This window comes from Coregonus clupeaformis, chromosome 24 (assembly GCF_020615455.1).
Source record: "Coregonus clupeaformis isolate EN_2021a chromosome 24, ASM2061545v1, whole genome shotgun sequence".
Lineage (NCBI taxonomy): Eukaryota > Metazoa > Chordata > Actinopteri > Salmoniformes > Salmonidae > Coregonus > Coregonus clupeaformis.
The window spans coordinates 44,155,542-44,175,910 of NC_059215.1; the positions used below are offsets into that span (position 1 = coordinate 44,155,542).

The 20,369-nt window shown below is 44.6% G+C and overlaps 1 protein-coding gene across 7 annotated transcripts in view; it reads left to right on the plus strand.

Moving 5' to 3' along the window:
- Positions 1-20,369, plus strand: part of LOC121537293 (serine/threonine-protein kinase WNK2) — a 100,788-nt gene that overhangs the window by 54,804 nt on the left and 25,615 nt on the right. For all 7 annotated transcript variants that reach the window (XM_045207226.1, XM_045207229.1, XM_045207228.1 and 4 more), the window contains exons 6-9: positions 2,491-2,579; positions 3,122-3,341; positions 18,379-18,658; positions 18,895-19,010. In XM_045207226.1, coding sequence (XP_045063161.1) covers positions 2,491-2,579; positions 3,122-3,341; positions 18,379-18,658; positions 18,895-19,010 — 705 coding nt within the window. The remainder of the gene's footprint in view (positions 1-2,490; positions 2,580-3,121; positions 3,342-18,378; positions 18,659-18,894; positions 19,011-20,369) is intronic.

The window sequence follows — 20,369 nt, forward strand, 5'->3', positions numbered from 1 at the left end:
CAGATCTAGCCTTGACTGTGTATTCCACTCCATGCCAGTGAGGAAGAGGGCATTACAGTGAAGTATGCGGCAAACTGTTTTTAGATCAGGGGGTGTCCGGAGTCATGATATATTTGATGAAGGGTATTGATTTTGCACTCTTAAAACTTGTCAGGCACTGCTGGAGTGGGGTGACTCACCTTAGCCTGGTCTCAGATCTGTACTTTAGCTAACTCTGCTGACTATCATTGTCAATGATAATCAGAGGACTTGGCGCTAAAGCACATGCATAAATCTGCATGATATGGTAAGGATAGTCAGAGGTGTTGGCTTTTGGCTAAAGCATATACAGTGGGGAGAACAAGTATTTGACACACTGCCGATTTTGCAAGTTTTCCTACTTACAAAGTATGTAGAGGTCTGTAATTTTTATCATAGGTACACTTCAACTCCTGAGAGACGGAATCAAAAAAAAAAATCCAGAAAATCACATTGTATGATTTTTAAGTAATTAATTTGCATTTTATTGCATGATATAAGTATTTGATCACCTACCAACCAGTAAGAATTCTGGCTCTCACAGACCTGTTAGTTTTTCTTTAAGAAGCCCTCCTGTTCTCCACTCATTACATGTATTAACTGCACCTGTTTGAACTCGTTACCTGTATAAAAGACACCTGTCCACACACTTAATCAAACAGACTCCAACCTCTCTACAATGGCCGAGACCAGAGAGCTGTGTAAGGACATCAGGGATAAAATTGTAGACCTGCACAAGGCTGGGATGGGCTACAGGACAATAGGCAAGCAGCTTGGTGAGAAGGCAACAACTGTTGGCGCAATTATTAGAAAATGGAAGAAGTTCAAGATGACGGTCAATCACCCTCGGACTGGGGCTCCATGCAAGATCTCACCTCGTGGGGCAACAATGATCATGAGGAAGGTGAGGGATCAGCCCAGAACTACACAGCAGGACCTGGTCAATGACCTGAAGAGAGCTGGGACCACAGTCTCAAAGAAAACGATTAGTAACACACTACGCCGTCATGGATTAAAATCCTGCAGCGCACGCAAGGTCCCCCTGCTCAAGCCAGCGCATGTCCAGGCCCGTCTGAAGTTTGCCAAAATACCATCTGGATGATCCAGAGGAGGAATGGGAGAAGGTCATGTGGTCTGATGAGACAAAAATAGAGCTTTTTGGTCTAAACTCCACTCGCCGTGTTTGGAGGAAGAAGAAGGATGAGTACAACCCCAAGAACACCATCCCAACCATGAAGCATGGAGGTGGAAACATCTTTCTTTGGGGATGCTTTTCTGCAAAGCGGACAGGACGACTGCACCGTATTGAGGGGAGGATGGATGGGGCCATGTTTCGCGAGATCTTGGCCAACAACCTCCTTCCCTCAGTAAGAGCATTGAAGATGGGTCGTGGCTGGGTCTTCCAGCATGACAACGACCCGAAACACACAGCCAGGGCAACTAAGGAGTGGCTCCGTAAGAGGCATCTCAAGGTCCTGGAGTGGCCTTGCCAGTCTCCAGACCTGAACCCAATAGAAAATCTTTGGAGGGAGCTGAAAGTCCGTATTGCCCAGCGACAGCCCCGAAACCTGAAGGATCTGGAGAAGGTCTGTATGGAGGAGTGGGCCAAAATCCCTGCTGAAGTGTGTGCAAACCTGGTCAAGACCTACAGGAAACGTATGATCTCTGTAATTGCAAACAAAGGTTTCTGTACCAAATATTAAGTTCTGCTTTTATGATGTATCAAATACTTATGTCATGCAATAAAATGCAAATTAATTACTTAAAAATCATACAATGTGATTTTCAGGATTTTTGTTTTAGATTCCGTCTCTCACAGTTGTAGTGTACCTATGATAAAAATTACAGACCTCTACATGCTTTGTAAGTAGGAAAACCTGCAAAATCGGCAGTGTATCAAATACTTGTTCTCCCCACTGTACATATCTGGGACCAGGCTATATTCACCTGCTTTTGAAACAACACTGCTGCATCCTCTGTCTGGCAGCAGCAGTGTTGTTTCACTGTCTACTTGACTATCGCCGTGCCCTGGAGAGACCACAGAAGTCTATTATTTTCTCCTTTATCGAAGGGAAACTGATAGCTATAAACCACAATACATATAGTATATAAGTATCTGTATGAATGTGTCAGTTCCTGAAAAGTCTATTTTTAGTCAAGAGTTGCAGAAAGAGTCTTGTTTAAAGCATTAACAATCTGACAAGTGATGTTGACACCTCTTGAAATGTGATCAAGGTTTTTAATGAGTTGTTTGCACATTGTCCAGAAAACGACTTCAGTCAGAATGTCACAACACTAACAATTTATGATGTCTGCAAACGAAAACCATTTTGAAAAATAGTATAATAGGCAAAGTGAATACATGTGGCCATCTCTCTCTGTTGTCTCCCTTTTTATATACTCCACCATACTTACTCATGGCTTCCGGCTGTCCCTCTGAACTGTTTTTTCCCCTTCCTTTTCTGTTATCAGGGGGTGAAGCCAGCCAGCTACAACAAGGTTGTGGATCCTGAAATCAAGGAGATTATTGGCGAGTGCATCTGCCAGAAGAAAGAGGACCGGTGAGTGACTGTACCCACCTCCCTGCCCACCGCTTGGCCATAGGGCCACCAAGGTGCTCCGTCGCCCCTCTGTACCTCGCTTCACCTGCCCACATCCTATCAACACATCGATGACATTTGGGGCTCTCAACAACATTCCAATCTCCCCTCCCGATCTGTAGGCCGTCCTCTGTTAACTTGAATAATAATGGGTTTGATACTGTGGCAGGTTTTCATACTGAGAGGTGATTGTGTGCAGTTCTCTCTCTGTCCTTGTCCTGGCAGCTAATAAATCTAGGGTGTTCTTAGTTACTGTTCTTATGGCTCTGTCCAGACCGGAACACTGAGAACATTGGTGCTCAGGAGAGTCTTTCAGCTCCTGCATGACATAACTACTGAATTAGGTGGAGGGCATTAGGTCACTGTACTTCGAGTTGATATGACTCGAATTAATTTGAAGTTAATTTTGGCTTAATCTCTAAAATGACAACAGAAGATCACGTTGGAGCCATGCCATGTTAGCACAGTGATGAAGGGTTGTTTTTCTTTTTCGTTCCTCCCAGGTACTCCATAAAGGACCTGCTGAACCACGCCTTCTTTGCGGAGGACACAGGGGTGCGGGTGGAGCTGGCCGAGGAGGATGATGGGAAGAAGGTGGCCATTGCCCTGAAGCTGTGGGTGGAAGACCCAAAGAAGCTGAAGGGAAAATACAAGGAGAGCGGAGCCATTGAGTTTACCTTTGAACTGGAAAAAGAGAGCTCGGAGGGTGTGGCCCAAGAGATGGTAAGATGGATGGTGGGTGGGTGGATAGTTCGATGGTTGAATACATGGGTGGAGTGTAGTATTAGACTGGTTGAACAGACATTCCAATCCAAGGTGGTTTGAATTTGTCCTGAATTTGACCTGAATTTGAATAGACACTTAACACGGTTTAGGTCTAGTCAACCCCTTAGAAGTCTTCACACCCCAGAGTTAATACTTGGTGGAACCACCTTTGGCAGCCATTACAGCTGAAAATCATTTAGAAAAATATTCTACCAATTTTGCACAACTCTTAGGGCAACATGTCAATTGTTTTGGTCAAAATTGCTCAAGCTCAGTAACTTTGGTTGGGAATCATTGGACAGCATATTCAAACTTGGTCTCAGATTTTCTTTTTTGAAAACTCTGTTTATTCAGTTTTACACCCATAAGACAACACATTTTATACAATATAAATAATATATGCTCAACTAGAAAAAAATAAGAGATATATACACTACCAGTCAAAAGTTTGTACACACCTACTCATTCAAGGGTTTTTCTTTATTTATACTATTTTTTACATTTGTAGAATAATAGTGAAGACATCAAAACTATGAAATAACACATATGGAATCATTTAGTAAACAAAAAAGTGTTAAACATCAAAATATATTTTATATTTGAGGTTCTTTAAATAGCCACCCTTTGCCTTGATGACAGCTTTGCACACTCTTGGCATTCTCTCAACCAGCTTCATGAGGTAGTCACCTGGAATGCATTTCAATTAACAAGTGTGCCTTCTTAAAAGGTAATTTGTGGAATTTCTTTCCTTCTTAATGCGTTTGAGCCTATCAGTTATGTTGTGACATGGTAGGGGGGGATACAGAAGATAGCCCTATTTGGTAAAAGACCAAGTCCATATTATGGCAAGAACAGCTCAAATAAGCAAAGAGAAACGACAGTCCATCATTACTTTAAGACATGAAGGTCAGTCAATACGGAACATTTCAAGAACTTTGAAAGTTTCTTCAAGTGCAGTCGCAAAAACCATCAAGCACTATGATGAAACTGGCTCTCATGAGGACCACCACAAGAATGGAAGACCCAGAGTTACCTCTGCTGCAGAGGATAAGTTCATTAGAGTTACCAGTCTCAGAAATTTCAGCCCAAATAAATGCTTCACAGATTTCAAGTCACAGACACATCTCAACATCAACTGTTCAAAGGGGACTATGTGAATCAGGCCTTCATGGTTGTATTGCTGCAAAGAAACCACTACTAAATGACACCAATAATAAGAAGAGACCTGCTTGGGCCAATGAACACGAACGTACTGCCAAATTCTCTAAAACGACGTTGGCGGCAGCTTATGGTAGAGAAATGATAATTCAGTTCCTGCAGTCAGCATGCCAATTGCACACTCCCTCAACTTGAGACATCTGTGGCATTGTGTTTTGTGACAAAACTGCACATTTTAGTGGCCTTTTATTGTCCCCACACAAGGTGCACCTGTGTAATGATCATGCTGTTTAATCAGCTTCTTGATATGCCACACCTGTCAGGTGGATGGATTATCTTTGCAAATGAGAAATGCTCACTAACAAGGATGTAAATACATTTGTGCAGAATATGAGAGAAATTAGCTTTTTGTGCCTTTATATTTTTGTCCAGTATATATACCTTGGCCATCTGTCACCAGAACTAATCCAATTTAACACTTATGGGAGATTCTGGAGCGGCGCCTGAGACTGACATTTCCATCAACTGAATTTTCTTGTGGAAGAATGGTGTCGGATTAAAGCTGTTCTGGTTGCTTGTGGTGGTCCAACTCCCTATTAAAACACTTTATATTGGTGTTTTTTTAATTATTATTATTATTATTACTCATTATGCTTCCAAACATTAAATTGGTATAGCAACCAACGTTTCGGCACGCAGTGCCTTTTTCAGGGTTGTCATTGTTCATGAAATATAACCATGTTGGGTTAGTCTAGTAGCTAGTGGTAGAAGGCAAGAGGTCTGTGTGTGGAGTCCAGGCAGACCGTGTGCCAACAGTGCACCAATCTCATCATCAGGGAATGCGCCCTCTTGCAGATTGGCAGGGATACGCTCTGTACTTCCAGTAATCCAGTGATTGCGGTTGTATTTTTTTCTTTCCGTTTGCTTGTTTTTGTCCATCAAACGCCCACCATCAGATAAGACCCCTCTGTAAATATTTCTGTGTACTTAATCTACGATAAAGTGTTCCGGAGCTTTGTGCAGTTTTATCTAACACTTTCTGATGGACCCAGCTACTATTTCCCCCTCCAGAATGTTCTCAGGCCCCAAATCTAACTTGTTTCAGATTTTGTCGAAGTTGTTTAACTGTAAACATATGTGGGCTTTATGCCAGTTTGAAGAGCACTGTGTTAAGACCCTGCCTCTGAAGTGAAAATCGAGATCTGCTCACTGGCGAAGAGGGTTAGAGAGTACAAAAGTAGGGTTTGAAGTGGCACCGCTTTAGATACCTCTGTTGTTTATTGTAGACAAGGAAGAAGCTTTGTCTTTGTTTTTCCCCCTGGTTAGCTTAGTCTGTTTGCCCTCTTCTGTTGTGTCCTGACTGTTCAAAACAGCCCTGAGCAGACGTCTTAATAGTGAGCTCATGTATTTGTGTATGGTGTTTAAGCTGTAAATAGATTATTGAATGTTTATTTTACCCTGTAGGCTATTTGTGGGAGTGGGACAGGCTTGGGTTTGTGTGTGCTTTACTGTCGTTGTGTGTTTTTTCAGTGTGTTAAGCTTTCCTTTTGTCAGGGGTCAGGCTGTCATCAGTGTGTGACTTTATTGGTTTATTCGGATCCCCATTAGCTTTTGCCGAAGCAGCAGCTATTCTTCCTGGGGTCCACAAAAAACACAAAACAGTTCCAAGCATTCCATGAAATGTTTAATCTCTTTATTTGTAAGGTAATTTTGCGGTTTGCTTAAGTAATTGTAGATGGAATTGAGTTCCATGCCATCATGGCTCTGTATAATACTGTGCGTTGCTGTGAATTTGTTTTGGACCTGGGGACTGTGAAGAGACCCCTGGTGGCATGTCTTGTGGGGTATGTACAGTGCCTTCAGAAAGTATTCATACTCCTTGACTCATTCCACATTTTGATGTTACAGCCTGACACTTTTTTCTCACCCATCTACACACAATAATCCATAATGACAAAGTAAAACCATGTTTTTAGACATTCTTGCAAATGTATTGAAAATGAAATATAGAAATAGCTCATTTAAATAAGTATTCATACCCCTGAGTCAATTCTTTGTAGAAGCACCTTTTGTGGCAATTACAGCTTTGAGTCATCTTGGGTATGTCTATCAGCTTTGCACATCTGGGTTTAGGGATTTTCTCCTATTCTTCCTTGCAGATTTTCTCAAGCTCTTAAGTTAGTTAGGGAGCGGCGGTGAACAGCAATCTTCAAGTCTTTCTACAGATTTTAAATGGGATTAAAGTCTGTGCTTTGGCTGGGCCACTCAAGGACTTTAACATTCTTGTTTCACAATCCAGTGTTGCTTTGGCTGTATGCTTGGGGTCATCGTCCTGTTGGAACGTAAATCTTCACCCCAGTCAAAGGTGGTTTGCACTCTGAAGCAGGTTCTCATCAAGGATTTGCCTGTATTTGGCTCCATTCATTATTCCCTCTATCCTTACCAGTCTCCCAGTCCCTTCCACTGAAAAGCATCCCAGTAGCATGATGCTGCCACCACCATGCTTCATGGTAGAGATAATGTTAGACGGGTGATGAGCTGTGCCTGGTTTTCTCCAGACATAGCGCTTTGCATTTAGGCCAAAGAGTGACATTTTGTCTCATCAGACCACCAAATATTTTGCCTTATGTTCTGTCTTTCAAGTGCCTTTTTGCAAACTCGTGCTGTCATGTGTCTTTTTCTCTGGAGTGCCTTCCGTCTGGCCACTCTCCCATAAGCCCAGATTGGTGAAGTGCTGTAGAGGTTCTCCCATCTCAGTCAAGGAACTCCGTGGTTCATTGGGTTCTTGGTCACCTCTCTGAACAACGTCCTTCTTGCCCGGTTGCTCAGTTTGGTCAGACAACCAGCTCTAGGCAGTCTGGGTAGTTCCATATTTTTTCCATTTCCCAATGATGGAGACCACTGTGCTCTTGGAAACTTTCAACACTCTAGAAATTGTTTATACCCTTCCCCAGGTATATGCCTCATCAAAATTCTACACTACATGACCAAAAGTATGTGGACACCTGCTTGTCAAACATCTCATTCCAAAATCAGGGGCATTTACTATGGAGTTGGTCCCCCCTTTGCTGCTATAACAGCCTCCACTCGTCTGGGAAGGCTTTCCACTAGATGTTGGAACATTGCTGCGGGGACTTCCTTCAATTCAGCCATGAGCATTAGTGGGATTGGGCACTAATGTTGGGCGAATAGGCCTGGTTCGCAGTCGGCGTTCCAATTCATCCCATAGGTGTTCGATGGGGTTGAGGTCAGGGCTCTGTGCAGGCCAGTCAAGTTCTTCCACACCAATCTCGACAAACCATTTCTGTCTGGACCTTGCTTTTTGCCAAGGGTATTGTCATGCTGAAACAGGAAAAGGCCTTCCCCAAACTGTTGCCAAAAAGTTGGAAGCATTGTATGCTGTAGCATTAAGATTTCCCTTCACTGGAATAAATGGGCCTAGCCCGAACCATTAAAAACAGCCCCAGACCATTATTCCTCCTCCACCAAACTTTACAGTTGGCACTATGCATTGGGGCAGGTAGTGTTCTCCTGGCATCCGCCAAACCCACTGCTCATTTCCACTGCTCCAGAGTCCAATGGCGGCAAGCTTTACACCACTCCAGCCGATGCTTGGCATTGCGCATGGTGATCTTAGGCTTGTGTGCGGCTGCTCGGCCATGGAAATCTATTTCATGAAGCTCCCGACGAACAGTTATTGTGCTGACGTTGCTTCCAGAGGCAGTTTGGAACTCGGTAGTGAGTGTTGCAACCGAGGACAGACAATTTTTTTACGCGCACTTCAGCACTCTGCGGTCCCGTTCTGTTTGTTGCTCCTAGACGTTTCCACTTAACAATAATAGCACTTACTGTTGACCGGGGCAGCTCTAGCAGGGCAGAAATTTGACGAACTGACGTGTTGGAAAGGTGGCATCCTATGACGCTGCCACGTTGAAAGTCACTGAGCTCTTCAGTACGGCCATTCTACTGCCAATGTTTGTCTATGGAGATTGCATGGCTGTGTGCTCGATTTTATACACCTGTCAACAATGGGTGTGGCTGAAATAGCCGAATCCACTAATTTGAAGTGGTGTCCACATACTTTTGTATATATAGTGTATTTTTCCATTGTGTTTTAGGTTGTTTACCTTGGTTTGGTAATGTAACTTATTTTTGTTAAGTTTAGTCACAACATTTCTCAATTTACAGTATGTCAGCTGAGCAGCCTGACTTGTTTGCCACCTCTTTTGCATAATTTCTTTGAACCATACCATTTTTGAATGCATTCAACCCAGAGGGCTCTAACATTTCTCACAGTAAATTTGTTTAACAGGTGCATGCTTGTCAACAATTGGAATGAATATTTTTACAAATACATCCAGCGCTGCATCTAGATTCACTTCCTCATTCACATCAGACCAACATACATGTTTAAGTTGTATGATCACATATAAATTATTTTACTTTGGCACTTTGGCTGTCCTTGTTATTGCCAAAATGTTATGGTCACTACAGCCAATAGGAACTGATATTGCTTTGGAGCAAAGCTCTGCAGAATTAGTAAAGATGTGATAAATACAAGTGGATGTCACAGATCCAACATTATTGGTATGCACTCTAATTGGTTGAGTGATAACCTGGGTCATATTACAGGTGTTAGTCACATTTGGAAGCTTCCTCTTGAGAGGACAGCTAGTTGCTAACCAGTCAATGTTCAGGTCACCCAGAAAATAGACCTCTATGTTAACATCACACACACCTATAGCAATACACTAAAATAATAGGCTTTACATGATGGAGGTGAACCTGCAACCACAACACTTCAATAACACTTGATATGGCTCAGAATGTATATATGCATTTGGAAATTATTCAGACCCCTTGATTTTTTTCACATTTTGTTAAGTTACAGCCTTATTCTAAAATTGATTAAATTGTTTTTTTCCCCTCATCAATCGATACACAATACCCTATAGTGACAAACCAAAAATAGGGTTTCAGAAATGTTTGCAAATAAAAATAATATATATACTGAAATATCACATTTAAATAACTATTCAGACCCTTTACTCAGTACTTTGTTGAAGCACCTTTGGCAGCGATTACAGCCTTCTTGGGTATGACGCTACAAGCTTGGCACACCTGTATTTGGGGAGTTTCTCCCATTCTTCTCTGCAGATCCTCTCAAGCTCTTTCAGGTTGGATGGGGAGCATCGCTTCCCAGCTATTTTCAGGTCTCTCCAGAGATGTTAGATCGGGTTCATTCCGGGCTCTGGCTGGGCCACTGAAGGACATTCAGAGACTTGTCCCGAAGCCACTCCTGCGTTGTCTTGGCTGTGTGCTTAGGGTCGTTGTCCTGTTGGAAGGTGAACCTCCGCCCAAGTCTGAGGTTCTGAGTTTTCATCAAGGATCTCTCTGTACTTTGCTCCATTCATCTTTCCCTCGATCCTGACAAGTGTCCCAGTCCCTGCTGCTGAAAAACATCCCCACAGCATGATGCTGCCACCATGCTTCACCGTAGGGATGGTGCCAGGTTTCCTCCAGACGTGACGCTTGGCATTCAGGCCAAAGAGTTCAATCTTGGTTTCATCAGACCAGAGAATCTTGTTTCTCATGGTCTGAGAGTCCTTTAGGTGCCTTTTGGCAAACTCCAAGCGGGCTGTCATGTGCCTTTTACTGAGGAGTGACTTCCATCTGGCCACTCTACCATAAAGGCCTGATTGGTGGAGTGCTGCAGAGATGGTTGTCCTTCTGGAAGGTGCTCTCATCTCCACAGATGAACTCTGGAGCTCTGTCAGAGGGACCATCAGGTTCTGGGTCACCTCCCTGACCAAGGCCCTTCTCCCACGATTGCTCAGTTTGGCTGGGCAGCCAGCTCTAGGAAGAGTATTGGTGGTTCCAAACTTCTTCCATTTAAGAATTATGGAGGCCACTGTGTTCTTGGGGACCTTCAATGCTGCAGAAAGGTTTTTGTACCCTTCCCCAGATCTGTGCCTCGACACAATCCTGTCTCGGAGCTCTACGGAAATTTCATAGCAAAGGGTCTGAATACTTATGTAAATAAGGTATTTTTTTTATATACATTTTTTTACAATTGCAAAAATGTCTAAAAACCTGTTTTCGCTTTCTCATTATGGGGTATTACGAGTAGATTGATGAAGAAAAACATATATATGTGTACATTCTTCAAAATACGACTGTTTTGATGTTGTTTCCAATGTTCTCCCAGACCTCTATACGTGTTGACTAAAGTGATAATTCAGTGACAAGAAATAATACACATAGCAATCTATTGTAAGTAAACTTGCGTGTGGGCCTCTATTTAGCCAATAAAAGTTTTATCATACAATAAACACAGACTCGATGGTGATCCTTGCAGGACTAGATAGCTAGCTAGCGAGCTAAACTAGCTAAGCTAGCTAGCTAAGCTAAGCTAGCGCTAACTTACGTTTGTATTTTATTTTTATTTCACTTTTATTTAACCAGGTAAGCCAGTTGAGAACAAGTTCTCATTTGCAACTGCGACCTGGCCAAGATAAAGCAAAGCAGTGTGATAAAAACAACAACAACACAGAGTTACATATGGAATAAACAAAACGTACAGTCAATAACACAATAGAAAATCTATATACAGTGTGTGCAAATGTAGTAAGTTATGGAGGTAAGGCAATAAATAGGCCATAGTGCAAAATCATTACAATTTAGTATTAACACTGGAGTGATAGATGTGCAGAAGATGATTTGCAAATAGAGATACTGGGGTGCAAATGAGCAAAATAAATAACAATGTAAATAACAATATGGGGATGAGGCAGTTGGGTGGGCTAATTACAGATGGGCTGTGAACAGGTGCAGTGATCGGTAAGCTGCTCTGACAACTGATGCTTTAAGTTAGTGAGGAAGATAAGTGTCTCCAGCTTCAGAGATTTTTGCAGTTCGTTCCAGTCATTTGCAGCAGAGAACTGGAAGGAATGGCGGCCAAAGGAGGTGTTGGCTTTGGGGATGACCAGTGAGATATACCTGCTGGAACGCATACTACGGATGGGTGTTTCTATGGTGACCAATGATCTAAGATAAGGCGGGGATTTGCCTAGAAGTGATTTATAGATGACCTGGAGCCAGTGGGTTTGGCGACTAATATGTAGTGAGGGCCAGCCAACGAAAGCATACAGGTCACAATGGTGGGTAGTATATGGGGAATGTTTAGCAGCATGAGTGAAGGAGGCTTTGTTGTGAAATAGTAAGCCGATTCTATATATAACTTTGGATTGGAGATGCTTAATGTGAGTCTGGAAGAAGAGTGTACGGTCTAAGCAGACACCTAGGTATTTGTAGTTGTCCACATATTCTAAGTCAGACCCGCCGAGAGTAGTGATTCTAGTCGGGCGGGCGGGTACAAGCAGCGTTCGATTGAAGAGCATGCATTTAGTTTTACTAGCGTTTAAGAGCAGTTGGAGGCCACGGAAGGAGTGTTGTATGGCATTGAAGCTCGATTGGAGGTTTGTTAACACAGTGTCCAATGAAGGGCCAGATATATACAAAATGGTGTCGTCTTCATAGAGGTGGATCTGAGAGTCACCAGCAGCAAGAGCGACATCATTGATATACACAGCGAATAGTCAGCATGAGAATTGAACCCTGTGGCACCCCCATAGAGACGGCCAGAGGTCCAGACAACAGGCCCTCCGATTTGACACATTGAATCTATCTGAGAAGTAGTTGGTGAACCAGGCGAGGCAGTCATTTGAGAAACCAAGGCTATTTAGTCTGCCAATAAGAATGCGGTGATTGACAGAGTCAAAAGCCTTGGCCAGGTCGATGAAGACGGCTGCACAGTACTGTCTTTTATCGATCGCGGTTATTATATCATTTAGGACCTTGAGCTTGGCTGAGGTGCACCCATGACCAGCTCAGCCTGGGCAAGTTACAGCGGAGGGTGCAGAGCTGGTGGCTGGGGTACGGTTAGCCAGGTGGAAAGCATGGCCAGCCGTAGCAAAATGCTTATTGAAATTCTCGATTATCGTAGATTTATCGGTGGTGACAGTGTTTCCTAGCCTCAGTGCAGTGGGTAGCTGGGAGGAGGTGCTCTTATTCTCCATGGACTTTAGTGTCCCAAAACCTTTTGGAGTTAGTGCTACCGGGAAAAAAAAGCTAGCCTTTGCTTTCCTAGCTGATTGTGTATATTGGTTCCTGACTTCCCTGAAAAGTTGCATATCGCGGGGGCTGTTCGATGCTAATGCAGTACGCCACAGGATGTTTTTGTGCTGGTCAAGGGCAGTCAAGTCTTGGGTGAACCAGGGGCTATATCTGCTCTTAGTTCTGAATTTTTTGAATGGGGCTTGCTTATTTAAGATGGCAAGGAAAGCACTTTTGAAGAACATCCAGGCATCGTCTACTGACGGAATGAGGTCAATATCCATCCAGGATACCCGGGCCAGGTCAATTAGAAAGGCCTGCTCGCTGAAGTGTTTTAGGGAGCGTTTGACAGTGATGAGGGGTGGTCGTTTGACCGCGGACCCATTACGGACGCAGGCAATGAGGCAGTGATCGCTGAGATCCTGGTTGAAGACAGCAGAGGTGTATTTAGAGGGTAAATTAGTCAGGATTATATCTATGAGGGTGCCCATGTTTACGAATTTATGGTTGTACCTGGTAGGTTCCTTGATAATTTGTGTGAGATTGAGGGCATCTAGTTTAGATTGTAGGACGGCCGGGGTGTTAAGCATATCCCAGTTTAGATCACTAAGCAGTACGAACTCTGAGGATAGATGGGTGGCAAGCAATTCACATATGGTGTCCAGGGCACAACTGGGGACTGAGGGGAGGTCTGTAGCAAGCGGCAACAGTGAGAGACTTATTTCTGGAAAGGTGGATTTTTAGAAGTAGAAGCTCAAACTGTTTGGGCACAGACCTGGATAGTATGATAGAGCTCTGCAGTAGATTGCAACTACGCCCCCTTTGGCAGTTCTATCTAGATGGAAAATGTTTTCGTTCGGAATGGAAAGTTCCGAATTTTTGGTGGCCTTCCTAAGTCAAGATTCAGACACTGCTAGAACATCAGGGTTGGCAGAGTGTGCTAACGCAGTGAATAATTCAAACTTGGGGAGGAGACTTCTGATGTTAACATGCAAGAAACCAAGGCTTTTACGGTTACAGAAGTCAACAAATGATAGCGCCTGGGGGGTAGGAGTGATACTGGGGGCTACAGGGCCTGGGTTAACCTCTACATCACCAGAGGAACAGAGGAGGAATAGAATAAGGATACGGCTAAAGGCTTTAAGAACTGGTCTTCTAGTGCGTTGGGTACAGAGAAAAGGGGCAGATTTCCGGCCGTTGTAGAATAGATTAAGGGCATTATGTACAGACAAGGATATGGAAGGATATGAGCACAGTGGAGGTACACCTAAGCATTGGGTAACTATGAAAGAGATAGCATCACTGGAGGTACCGATTGAGCTGGTCTCTGCGTGTATGGGGGGTGGGACAAAGGAGCTCTCTGAGGCTGGTTCAGCTGAACTTGGGGCTCTACAGTGAAATGGTATAATAAGAACTAACTGGAACAGCAATAGGCAAGGTATATTGACATGGGAGAGAGGCATAATGCAATCACAGGTGTTATTCGAGAGGGCTAAGACAACAACTGGTAACGGCAACGAAAGTTTGGGCTGAGGCTAAACAGATAAACAGGATGGGGTACCGTGTAAAGGAACAGTCCAGCAGGCATTAGATGTGTAGCTGAGTGATCATAAGGTCCGGTGAACAGCACTAAGTAAGTCAATCCGGGAGCAGATCGTAGGCTGCTAAAGCACAGGCGAGCAGGACGCACGGCTGTTGATTGCGTGTGCTGGCGGGCCGGGGCTAGCAGATGGATCTTCGTGGTCGTCGCAACGGGAAGCCTGCTGAAACCACATCAGATGATTACGTCGGCAGACCAGTCGTGATGGATCGGCGGGGCTCCGTGTCGACACTAGGAGGTCCCGCCCGGTTGACAGAGAGGTAGATAGCCGGGAGATGGGCCTGGCTCAAGGCTAGCTCAAGGCTAACTGGTATGTCAGGAAGTGGGGATTAGCCAACAACAGCCATTCAGTTGCAGCTAGCTAGTTGCGATGGTCCGGTGTTAAGGTCCAGTGATTCAGTGATTCCGGCAGAAAGTCCGATATGCTCTGGGTTGATAGCACGTTGTGCAGACTGGCCGATAATTGTCCAGGCTAGAGCTGGCTGGTAGGTAGTGCAGGCCACGGACAGTGGTGAAGACCGCTAACGGTGGCAAATAGCAAGTAGCTAGTTAGCTGGCTAGTTTCAGACGTAGGTTCTTGATAAAAATAAAGAAATAATAGAATCCGTTCCACATTGGGTGAGGTGGGTTGCAGGAAAGTATATTTAGTTAAAGGATGGAAAGTGAGATAGAGAAATATATACGAATAAAAGACAAAAAACAAAAAAAACTGGCTATTTACACGAGGACACAACACAATACACGACCGCACTGCTACGCCATCTTGGTCATTTACGTTGAGCTTCAGTTACTCAAATAGATATTTTAGAATATATGTTTTGTACTCATACAATAAATTAGTAATAGTAGTATTAGAAGTAATAAATGACAATGGGATTACATACTCTTCTGATGCTTGAGTAGGGCCCTGGACACGATAACCTTCGTTCTCGTCGTTGGGGTCTGGTTCGTCCGGTCTACGCAGGTCCTCATCGTCCGATTCAGAGTCAATGGGGATACATGGAGTCCAACTTTCATCTGTTACAATTAATAACGCCTCTGTAACTGTATATTTCTTACTAGAGCCTGACATATTTTTATAAACTTTGTGTTTTCCCTCCAAAATTCAAGTGCTGTTGTGTGCTCTGCGTAACCGTGCGTAATGCAGCAAGTCAACTAATGTGATACAATGAGGTGCGCACATGGATATTTCAACAACCAGTTGGTCGATTTTGACATGTGACCCCTCTATCGAAAGTTCTGGATCAGTAGAATTAGATTAGCACAATTGCAAGCCACTGGGATTGCATTATATATCCAGAAGATGGCGACAAAACAGTGCCTGTTGTGATCGAAACAAACTACTGACTTCATCTTCAAACACATTCTTGGCCATATAAAACGATGTAAACTCATTGAAATCGACTCGGAATGAGAGCGAGACACTAAAGTACCTTTTCAAGTGGTTTTCTTTGATCAGACACTACTTTTGGTAACAAAAACAACAAAGGTAAGACGCAGTTTGTTGTTGTGGTAAAAAAAATGGAAGTTTGTTATAGACTTTCTTTGATTAATAGTTTAGTGAGTGTTGGTCATAGAGGAACACGGCTATCACTGTTGGAATATGTGAGGTAGCAGCTTTCGAAAGGTGTATCGTTTGTGTAGATAGGTTGAGAAAAATAAGTTATCTGTCTACGAATATACGGGCATGCACGGTTTCAAAATACAGTACTGGTTTTGCTATATGCTTCTATATTTGCTTGGAGTCTGAATATTATTTCATTTTGGAAGCAACAGTTTAGCTAGATTCACAGTTGAGACGCTTCTCGTTCCAGTAGTGTATAACATTCAGGTATTCACACATGTTTAAAAACCGTACTACGTCATTGTTTGAGATTGCGGGAGGAGTACCCCGGATATGGGGAACCTCGGGATGAAGAGGTTAAAGGAAATGCTACAAAATACTAATTGAGTGTATGTAAACTTCTGACCCACTGGGAATGTGATTAAAGAAATACAAGCTGAAATAAATCATTCTCTCTACTATTATTCTGACATTTCACATTCTTAAAATAAAGTGGTGATCCTAATAATTGACCTAAAACAGGGAATTCTTACTAGGATTAAATGTCAGGAATTGTAAAAAAAAACTGAGTTTAAATGTATTTGGCTAAGGTGTATGTAAACTTCCGACTTCAACTGTATATCACACACACACGTATGTGGACACCACTTCAAATGAGTGGATTCAGCTATTTCAGCCACACCCGTTGCTGACAGATGTATAAAATCGAGCCCACAGCCATGCAATCTCCATAGACAAACATTGGCAGTATAATGGCCCATACTGAAGAGCTGACACCGTCATAGGATGCCACCTTTCCAACAAGTCAGTTCGTCAAATAGCAAGTGCTATTATTGTGAAGTGGAAACTTCTAGGAGCAACAACGGCACATCCGCGAAGTGGTAGCCTACACAAGCTCACATAACGGGATTGCTAAAACTCGTAGCGTGTAAAATGTCTGTCCTCGGTTGCAACACTCAGTATCTAGTTCCAAACTGCCTCTGGGTGCAACGTCAGCACAATAACTTTTCGTTTCCATGGCCGAGCAGCCGCACACAAGACTAAGATCACCATGTGCAATGCCAAGCGTCAGCTGGAGTGGTGTAAAGCTCGCCACCATTGGACTCTGGAGCAGTGGGAACGCGTTCTCTGGAGTGATGAATCATGCTTCACCATCTAGCAGTCCAACGGACAAATCTGGGTTTGGCGGATGCCAGGAGAACGCTACCTGCCCGAATGCAGAGTGCCAACTGTAAAGTTTGGTGGATGATTAATAATGGTCTGGGGCTGTTTTTCATGGATTCGGGCCAGGCGCCTTAGCTCCAGTGAAGGGAATTCTTAACGCTACAGCATACAATGCTTCCAACTTTGTGGCAACAGTTTGGGGAAGGCCCTTTCCTGTTTCAGCGTCACAATGCCCCCGTGCACAAAGCGAGGTCCATACAGAAATGGTTTGTTGAAATCGGTGTTCAAGAACTTGACTGGTCTGCACAGAGCCCTGACCTCAACCCCATCGAACACCTTTGAGATTAATTTAAACGCCGACTGCGAGCCAGGCCTAATCTCCCGACCTCACTAATGCTCTTGTGGTTGAATGGAAGCAAGTCCCCGCAGCAATGTTCCAAAATCTAGTGGAAAGCCTTCTCAGAAGAGTGGAGGCTCTCGTTGCAGCAAAGGGGGGACCAACTCCATATTAATGCCCATGATTATGGAATGAGATGTTTTGTGTGTGTCGATCACTCTCTCTTTCTCTCACTCATTCACTCACTCGCACACACCTCCCCATAGGCATTCCTGTCTCTTCTGTAGTTGTTATATCCTTGTATTGCTACTGCTGTATCACCAAAGGAATTATCTAAGTGGGTCTCAGAAATTGCTAATATATGAACGCTATCTGATGTTAGCAAGTTATTGATTTCATTAACCTTATTTCTAAGGCTATTTATATTAATTGTTTGCCCTTTCCTGGGTAGCTTATCAGAGATGGACATAAATACATTATTCAGCAGTCTATCAACCATTTGTAAGTGTGTGTACCCTGCGGGGTTGACTCTACGAACCTGCAGGCTTGGCTCGCTCATCCCTTCCAGAGTGATCATTTCTGTTGGGAATGGGTCAGGCTGCAGTGCTTAGGGTTACTGAGAATCAGTAGTTAAACATTGTAGTTAAAGATATGGGACTCATACTCCAAGAAATAAATACATTTGTCAGTCTGTGCTAAAACAGAAACCATGTTGAAACATTCCATGGAAGGTTAAGGCCTTAATGCCTATTAATGAGGCCTTTAACTCCAAACCTAAAAAAAATCTAAACATCATTATTTCTGATTTATCTCTTCCCATGGTCTAAATCCACCTGTTCTGTATCCTGTCTCCAGTGTTGTTGTCCCAGACAGAGGCGGACTATTCTCTCTGAACCCAGCTGCTGGTAGAGGGGATATTCCTCCACTCCTCTGTTTCCCCTCCTCAAAAAGGATTATCTCTCCCTCCCTCTTCCTGTCTCTCTCCTGTTTTCTCTCTTCCTCTAACACATTGACTCTAAAAATACTCCTCTTCCCACACTCCTCCTCTCCCCGACAGGTGGAATCAGGGTTCTTCCATGAGAGTGATGCTAAGATCGTAGGGAAGTCGATCCGGGACCGCGTAGCGCTGATTAAATGGAGGCGGGAGCGGACTGTGTCGGCCCGACCCCCAGTGGACCAGGGAGAGTCAGGACTCAGGGCCCAGGCCACCCTAGCCCAGGGGACCTCTGCTGGGGCTACGCAGGCAGGACAGCCCCCTCTGCTTGAGCCCAAGGAGCCAGAGGAAGACCAGCATGCCAGGCTATGTAACCTTCCGGCCAGCGCCACCTCTGTCACATGTGAGACACCACTGACACGCACATCATGTGGAATGACACGCAATGTCTAAAACCCCATAAGACGTACACCTCCTCCCTGTCACACATTTGATACAGTGGTCTCTCTGTGTCATGCAGTTGAATTGATCTTTGACAGTAGTGTTTGTATTATGGTGGTTTGTACTTTGCTCTCTGTTACTTTGTTCTAGTCGCCTGTGTGGGTAAAGACTAACCTCCATCTCTGTTTGTCTCTGTAGCAGACAGTACCTTTGACAGCGGCCTGGGCTCCACTGTGTACTCTGACTCCCACAGCAGCCAGCACAATGTCCTCTACCAGTCACAAGTGGAGCCCATCACCATGGCAACGCAGCGGGTCTGTACCACTCACATACACACACACATGTACACTCAAGACACGTGAACTGTGCAGAGTGTCATTAACATACATGCACTCCACACGCATATTGGACACGTGCACATACATCTTCATTTACATAGAGATACGCATTACATGCACATGTATGTTACATATGCTCACACACATGGTTATTTGACTTTATCCATAAATCCGTACCAATTTACTCATCTGCTAACATTGGCACATGTATGTTTATGCGCAACGTATACTGATTTAATGCGCACACACACACCTTTTATCTCATTTACTCAGAATCCTCCAATTCATCTCTATCCCACCTCATTGTCATATGTTTTTGTTGTGCATGTGTGTTTTGGTTGTGTGCCTTTTGAGTAACATGTGTTTTGCCTGTGGGTCCCTGTATGGGCTCAGCGTCAGTGTTTGGCTTCAGCACGCCTGGCACGTCCCCGGTCCTGTGAAAGGGGCGAGGGGTGGAAAGCAGCCCTGGGGCCGGAGCTCCGAGTCGGGGCAGGGACACGGAGAGGGAGTGCCTCGGTCATTGACACTCTGAGGGGCAATAACGACATCCCTCTTCATATGCTCCTGCAACCTATGACCTCTGGGTCCTGCAGCCAACAGAGAGCTTCCAGTCCCGCCCCCACATCACCAGACGACCAGTCAGAGAGCAGCCCCTCTGAGTTCCGCTCCGAGGCCGAGGACGGCTTCCCTTCCCTGAGTGCATTTCCTGCCCCCATCCTCCTGGCCCCCCCATCCCCCACACACTCTGAGGCCCGACGTCATAGTGACTCTTCTATAGAATCTCCGACGTTGGAAGCCACCATTGGGAGCAAGTTGAAGTCAGTGGAGGCAGCAGGAGGGCGGAGGCACTCGGACCTCAGCACCCTGCAGAGCCTAAACTCTGCCCTTCAACACCACCATCATCATCACCAAGGCGCGCCCAGAAACCACCTGTGCCAGGCCTGCCTCTCTCTGCTGCTGCTGAAGTCACGAGAGGGGGGGCACAAGAAGCACACTGCCTTTCCCTTTCCACCACACCCCTGTGCTTGCCCCCACCGGCACCACCACTTCTCCAGTGGGATAACGACAACCGCAGGGTCAGGAGGGGTGAAAAGTCAAAGTCAAACAGGAAGTGACTTCTCTGACCTCTCCTTACTACAAAAGAACCTGATGAACATCATCAGCCGTAAAACCACCCCATCCAACCAGGACCAAGCCTCCCTCCTCCACCTGCCTGCAGCCCAGCAGCCTGTACGGAGCTATGGGGATGGGAGTCTGAAGTTACCCCAGAGAGGCAGCTTCAGTGGTGACCACACAGCACCCCCTCTGGCCAGGCCCACACAGGACCGCAGGGCC